Source organism: Trichomycterus rosablanca, chromosome 7 (genome assembly GCF_030014385.1).
Source record: "Trichomycterus rosablanca isolate fTriRos1 chromosome 7, fTriRos1.hap1, whole genome shotgun sequence".
Classification (NCBI taxonomy): domain Eukaryota; kingdom Metazoa; phylum Chordata; class Actinopteri; order Siluriformes; family Trichomycteridae; genus Trichomycterus; species Trichomycterus rosablanca.
Window position 1 is genome coordinate 31,297,010 of NC_085994.1, and position 7,871 is coordinate 31,304,880.

General features: G+C 40.9%; 1 protein-coding gene across 1 annotated transcript in view; it reads left to right on the forward strand.

The window, feature by feature from the left end:
• usp11 (ubiquitin specific peptidase 11) overlaps nucleotides 1–7,871 on the forward strand; it is a 50,451-nt gene that overhangs the window by 34,913 nt on the left and 7,667 nt on the right. Inside the window, exons 16-18 of the mRNA XM_062999228.1 lie at nucleotides 1,733–1,803; nucleotides 1,940–2,052; nucleotides 4,942–5,091. Of these exons, the coding sequence (XP_062855298.1) occupies nucleotides 1,733–1,803; nucleotides 1,940–2,052; nucleotides 4,942–5,091 (334 nt within the window). The remainder of the gene's footprint in view (nucleotides 1–1,732; nucleotides 1,804–1,939; nucleotides 2,053–4,941; nucleotides 5,092–7,871) is intronic.

The following is a 7,871-nucleotide window of genomic DNA, read 5'->3' on the forward strand; positions in this document are numbered from 1 at the left end:
AATGGAGATTTCGAAAATTGCCTCTCTCGCAACCTGTAGCCATAAAAAATGTTCCGAAGCTGTTAGGTTTTATTTTATGGAGATTTTTCTGTCTATTATCACTGGATCCTCTGAATTATGAAGTCGTTAAAGAGTCAAAATATGAATATTGCTACATGTAAGCTAATGCTACTGCGCACTGAATTGACGTCACGACTGGAAGCCTCTTAATGTTTTCTTTTTTTTTTCTTTTATAAGCCTCTTAAATAACCGCTTGAAGCAGCGCGATTCACCGGTGTAACAGTGGAGTGATATTCACAAGTAGAAAGCAAGGATGGTTGGGTGTTACGCCTTTGGTTGCTCATTCCGTCGATTCGATTGGTGTAGTTCAGTGACGTCTAATTAATGCGCGGTAGCATTAGCTTTCTTGTAGCATTATTAGTATTACGACCCTTTAACAACCTCGTAATTTGTAGGATCCAGTGATGTACAGGAGAAAAATGTACATAGGACAAAACGTACAGGGGTTCGAACGTGTTTATTTAGCACAGGATGCGTTAGAGCCGAATATTTGAAAACCCCGTTCATTTTTGCCATTGAAAATCGGGCTTAGACCCGGGTCTCCAAATATGGGCATAACGAGGACTACAGAATGACGCACGACTTCAGTGGTCCATTTAGGCGGCTTACTTTTATGCTCTTTTTACAATCAGTAATTTGTAGAAGTCTATAGTGTGAGTCTGATAGGCAGAGAAGTGAAACGAACAGAGAAGTAAAAGCGGAAGTACTGACTAAGGTCTGATTTTAAATAAGAGGATGTTTTGTAAACACAAAGATGAACATATATCACATTACCGTAATCAGAGTGTTCGACCATAATGTTTTCCTTCAAGGCATTACACTGCAAGTGGGTAAGCAAGGTCAAAGGTTCACTTAAACAGACCACTGCTTCCTTGTGACTGTCATCAGTCCTGATCCTTCTCAATTTGTCACAGCCTTTAACACGGTAATTATCCTGTCAACCTTCTCCAACCTTGGAATAACTGGTTCAGCATGGCAGTGGATGACTTTCTACCTGGAACGACGTTCCTACAAGGTGCCATGAAAGAAATCTACATCTCCTTCATAAAGAGTTCCACACAGTTCTGTACTTGGTCCTCTATTTTTTTCGATATAATCCAGCTCTCTTGGTAGTGATATCCTCCCATGGCTTCTTTTACCATTCCTATGCAGATAATGTTTAGCTCATCCTGTCATTTCCTATTTCAGACACCCAAGTCTCAGCTCACATCTCGGCATGTCTGTCAGATATCAAATTATGGACATCATCTTATTATCTGAAAGTTAACACCAGCAAGACTGAGCTGATCAGTATTCCTAGAGATATTCAACTGTCCAGTTGTCTAAATTGGCTTCTGCTGTGTTTACTGACAAGGGTTTTCCGAAGTATTCCTAAACCCTTGTGATTATCACAAGCATCGCTTGTATTTTTTTTTTGGCAATCCTCGTACTCCTTGTCCAAACAATTCGACGTGTGTTGCATGTGTCTCAGGCATCACGATTGCACAGTGGGTAGTGCTGTCTTCTTACAACAAGAAGGACCTGGGTTTGATTCCCTGGCCGCGTTCTGACTGTCGACCCGTCCAGGGTGTTTTTTGCATTTTATTGTTTAAATGAAATGTTTTGGTCAGCGTGAGTATGTATCCAAAACGTTTTCTGACATGGCTCTGACAGTCTGTTGTGTCTTTCACAGGTCTTCTCTATGTGGCTGTTGACTGGGACCCTGACATGAAAAAGAAATATTATAATGAGAATGAGGCAGAGGTCAGCACACAGACTTTCGTCACAGTTTTCTTTTTTTCTTTTTTTTTTTACATACAACATATTTTTAACATTTTAATCATTAAGTTAAGAAGAATTATAACAGTACGCATTACGGTTTAGTTTTCTTTCTGTACAGAAATATGAGAAGCACCAGAGCATGGAGATTCCACAGCAGCTGGCCACAGTGCAGCTACAAGAGTGTATCGAGCTCTTCACCAATGTAGAAACACTGGAAGAGGAAAATCCCTGGTAATTCACCTGACTCATCACATACTAGTGCTTGTTGCTGATTTAAAAGATCTACAGCTTTATACTCCTACAACCTTCTCTGTGCATTTCAATGCACAATTACATTTTATTTGCTCAATTTTACATATTTAAGGAGGAAAACAATCTGACATGGTGAAAGGTTTATTACAGAAATTGTTTTACTCTCAATTTTATTTATACCATTAACATGCTTACATTTTATGGAAGAAAATACCATATTTAGAATGTTTTTTAACTAATATTTTCTTTAAAACAAGAGAGAGAACAAAATCTAGAAGTGGCCCGTGTGTATCAAAGCTTTTTCATTAGGCTGTATTTATCAATCGGGGCGGCACTGGGTAGCACTGTCGCCTCACAGCAAGAAGGTCCTGGGTTCGATCCCCAGATGGGTCTTGTTTGTATGGAGTTTCCATGTTCTCCCTGTGTCTGCGTGGGTTTCCTCTGGGAGCTCCAATTTTCCCCCTACAGTCCAAAGACATGCAAGTGAGGTGGACTAGAGATTGTCCATGGCTGTTTGACATTAAAACTTGTGAACTGATGAATATTGTGTAACGAGTAACTACCATTTCTGCCATGAATGTAACCAAAGTGTGTAAAACATGACATTAAAATCCAAATAAATAAATAAATGTATCAACCGAAACATTAAGACCGCCCCCTAAAAATGTACATGGCAATGCCTATGTCGTTACAATTGTGCATGTGACGGTCAGGGATACACAAGTACCCATCAACAGTGAGCCGAGAAGAGGTCAAGCCATGAACCGCTGACAGGTTGTTAGGTGGCCAAGACTCTGTGGCTCAAATTGCAGAAAATTTTTAAATGGGTAATAAGGTGAACATGTCACTGTGTAAATGGGGCTGTGTTGCTAACTCCTCCGATGGGCATGCAGGCATTAAAACCGGACATCAGAGCAATGGAAGGAGGTCAACTGGTCCAACAGATTCTTTTTTTTTTCTTTTTTTTATAAAGATCATGTGGATGTCCAGGCATGTGTGCCATTTTTTTACAGTGGAATAGATGGCACCAGGATGCAATGTAGGACCTACTGGTAATGTCCTGGTGCCAGATATCACAGGACTCCATCAGATGTAGGGCTGTCGCGCTAACCGCAATTTTGAAATATCGCGGTATAGACCAGCCAACCGCAGGGCATGCTGGACAACCGCCACACCGCGATATTCACGTTTTTTCTTTCTTTCTTCTCCTTTTTTTTATTGTTGCAGGTCCATCTTGTTTTATACGCTTACATTCGTGCGTAATAAATGTTAAATAAATTCATAATGAAAATGAGCTAGGAGCGACATTTTCCCGCAACCTGTTCTCATGCGTTGCTGCTGAGTGTCAGGCTTTGTGTTTTAAAATGTAAACAATCGCAACAGGAATTATAGGCAAGTTTATTAATGATTAAATTGAGTTCACACTCAATAAATACTTGTAATTTAGACTATATTCAAACAGCCTCGGCGTACTAAAACACTTAATGACGGTTAATATGGCATTGCAGCCTGCAGATTCTCTCTTGCTGGCTTGCTGGAATGATTTAAATGTATTTTTTCGTTGAATAAAAATGTATTGAAACGAATAATAACTTGAAATGTAGTATATATTGTTATGTTAATTATATCTACTAAATAGATGGTTAATAGTGGCGCGATAACCAGGCTAGACTTTCTCTGATCTCTAAAGTCGCATGCAGGTTCAGTACATCTACAGTGTATTAATGCAACGAGCACCATCAGAGAGAGTTTTAGTACCGAGGGGAACATCGCTACCCCACTCAGATCCTCTCTAAAACACATCAGGTGAACATGTTGGTTCGTCTAGCGCGCATGATAACGCAGGTTTAAACTCTTACAGACTTTATTCTTTATTCTATTTTTTTACCATATTTTGATTAGATGTGCATTTAAAATATTTAGCCTAAACACTTTTTTTTTGTTTCACAGTGTATATCTAGCCTAGGCTAGAAGCTAATTTAAACCTTTTTTTAATAGAGAAAAGACGCGCATCCCTGCTCTGTTCTGTATTTAACAATAGCCTAAACACGCATTTCATTGGTCTTAAAGCCGTCTCATCTTTGTCATTATAAAGCAATAATATACCGAATCATAGCCTAACAATAAAGCTTGTTTATATAGCTCTAAAATCCAGATCAATTAAGTAATTTTCAAAAACAACAAAAAAATGGCGATATAACCGCATACCGCGATATTGACACAGGCTGAATACCGCAAGGGGAAATTCTGTCACCGCGACAGCCCTAATCAGATGTCTCAAAGAGTCCATGTCTCTGTGGTTTGGGCAGGTGGCACAGTGGCTTAGTGGGTAGCACTATCACCTCATAGCAAGAAGATCCTGGGTTCGATTCCCAGGTGGGGCAGTCCGGGTCCTTTCTGTGTGGAGTTTGCATGTTCTCCTCGTGTCTGCGTGGGTTTGCTCCGGGAGTGGCGGTTTCCTCCCACAGTCCAAAGACATGCCAGTGAGGAGAATTGGAGATACAAAATTGTCAATGACTGATTAAAAGACCTGAACTGATGAATCTTGTGTAATTACCTGTCCTGTCCTGAATGTAAGCAAAGTGTGTAAAACATGATGTTAAAATCCTAATGAATAAATAAATACATAATAAACTGTGGGTCAGATCGGTTTGACAGCAAATTAGACTGGTGGTTTAAATGTTTTGGCTTATGTGTTTTGCTGTTTTTACTGTTTATTAAAACAGTAAAACAGCGAAACGGTGTTTGCTACTATTGTTTATTGAACATGTAATCTTCTAAAAATCAGTGTTGATGACACTTCTTAAATTGGTTTGATGAACCTGTTTTGCAACTTTATTCTGTAACTGAATGAATTTCATGTTTTAGGTACTGCCCGACATGTAAAAAGCACCAGCTTGCAACTAAGAAGCTAGATCTGTGGTCTCTTCCAGAGGTTCTAATTATCCACTTGAAGCGCTTCTCCTATACCAAGTACAATCGTGAAAAACTTGACATCATTGTCGAATTCCCTCTCAGGTTAGAGCTTGTTTGTCTTCTGTTATTAACGTTTGTTATTCTTCTATACATAATACCACTAAAATGCTTTACTACTTTAAATTAATATTCTACATTTAATTTGACACCTTAATATGAATAAAAATGACATATACTGTACTTATAAAATATCTCCGATGGCAATCAATATTTTTATTTTAAGAAGCTACACAGATCAGCCATAACATTAAAACCACCTCCTGGTTTCTACACTCACTGTCCATTTTATCAGCTCCACCTACCATATAGGAGCACTTTGTAGTTCTACACTTACTGACTGTAGTCCATCTGTTTCTCTGCATACCTTTTTTGCCTGCTTTCACCCTGTTCTGTTTTGCAAATCACTTATTACCCTGGAATATGGCTTCATTGCTAGGAATAATGCTAATAATAATATAGGGCAGATGTAATTCCTATATATACAGTGTATCACAAAAGTGAGTACACCCCTCACATTTCTGCAAATATTTCATTATATCTTTTCATGGGACAACACTATAGACATGAAACTTGGATATAACTTAGAGTAGTCAGTGTACAGCTTGTATAGCAGTGTAGATTTACTGTCTTCTGAAAATAACTCAACACACAGCCATTAATGTCTAAATAGCTGGCAACATAAGTGAGTACACCCCACAGTGAACATGTCCAAATTGTGCCCAAATGTGTCGTTGTCCCTCCCTGGTGTCATGTGTCAAGGTCCCAGGTGTAAATGGGGAGCAGGGCTGTTAAATTTGGTGTTTTGGGTACAATTCTCTCATACTGGCCACTGGATATTCAACATGGCACCTCATGGCAAAGAACTCTCTGAGGATGTGAGAAATAGAATTGTTGCTCTCCACAAAGATGGCCTGGGCTATAAGAAGATTGCTAACACCCTGAAACTGAGCTACAGCATGGTGGCCAAGGTCATACAGCGGTTTTCCAGGACAGGTTCCACTCGGAACAGGCTTCGCCAGGGTCGACCAAAGAAGTTGAGTCCACGTGTTCGGCGTCATATCCAGAGGTTGGCTTTAAAAAATACATGACACATGAGTGCTGCCAGCATTGCTGCAGAGGTTGAAGACGTGGGAGGTCGGCCTGTCAGTGCTCAGACCATACGCCGCACACTGCATCAACTCGGTCTGCATGGTCGTCATCCCAGAAGGAAGCTGACGCACAAGAAAGCCAGCAAACAGTTTGCTGAAAACAAGCAGTCCAAGAACATGGATTACGGGAATGCCCTGTGGTCTGACGAGACCAAGATAAACTTGTTTGGCTCAGATGGTGTCCAGCATGTGTGGCGGCGCCCTGGTGAGAAGTACCAAGACAACTGTATCTTGCCTACAGTCAAGCATGGTGATGGTAGCATCATGGTCTTGGGCTGCATGAGTGTTGCTGGCACTGGGGAGCTGCAGTTCATTGAGGGAAACATGAATTCCAACATGTACTGTGACATTCTGAAACAGAGCATTATCCCCTCCCTTCGAAAACTGGGCCTCATGGCAGTTTTCCAACAGGATAACGACCCCAAACACAACCTCCAAGATGACAACTGCCTTGCTGAGGAAGCTGAAGGTAAAGGTGATGGACTAAACCCAATTGAGCACCTGTGGCGCATCCTCAAGTGGAAGGTGGAGGAGTTCAAGGTGTCTAACATCCACCAGCTCCGTGATGTCATCATGGAGGAGTGGAAGAGGATTCCAGTAGCAACCTGTGCAGCTCTGGTTGATTCCATGCCCAGGAGGGTTAAGGCAGTGCTGGATAATAATGGTGGTCACACAAAATATTGACACTTTGGGCACAATTTGGACATGTTCACTGTGGGGTGTACTCACTTATGTTGCCAACCATTTAGACATTAATGGCTGTGTGTTGAGTTATTTTCAGAAGACAGTAAATCTACACTGCTATACAAGCTGTACACTGACTACTCTAAGTTATATCCAAGTTTCATGTCTATAGTGTTGTCCCATGAAAAGATATAATAAAATATTTGCAGAAATGTGAGGGGTGTACTCACTTTTGTGATACACTGTACGTGTACACTACTATAGAATTATTTTCTTGTTTGGAAGCTGGGGTCAGAGCACAGGGTATGTCATTGTACGGTGCATTTGGAGCTGAAAGGGTTAAAGGCCTTGCTCATTGGTCTAACAGTAGCTGCATGGCAGAGCTCGAATTTGAACCCACAACCTCCGATTGATAGCAAAAAACACTACCTATAAGGCTAACACTGTCCCTAAATGGCAAGTAGTAATAGTGTTTGGCGCTGGAAAATCGTTTAGGGGGCCAGGTTTTGTGCACAAATCATACAGTTTGTGTGTCTTTGACAAAAAAAAAAAATAATAAATTACTTAATTATCTTGTGCACGCCTCCAGTGTCTGTGGGTTGCTTGACACAGAGTAAGCCATAGCAACAAAATCTTTGGCATTCGGTGGCCCTGGGTAGCACTGTCACCTCACAGCAAGAAGGTCCTGGGTTCGATCCAAAGGTGGGGTGGTCCAGGTCCTTTCTGTGTGGAGTTTGCATGTTCTCCTCATTTCTGTGTGGGTTTCCTCCGGGAGCTCCGGTTTCCTCCCACAGTCCAAAGACATGCAAGTGAGATGAATTGGAGATACAAAATTGTCTGTGACTGTGTTTAACATTAAACTTGTGAACTGAGGAATGTTGCGTAATGAGTAACTACCTGTCCTGTCATGAATGTAACCAATCAAGGCAAGCAATCAAGGGTTAAGGGTCTTGCTCAGGGTCTAACAGTGGCAAATCAGCGCTGGTGGGG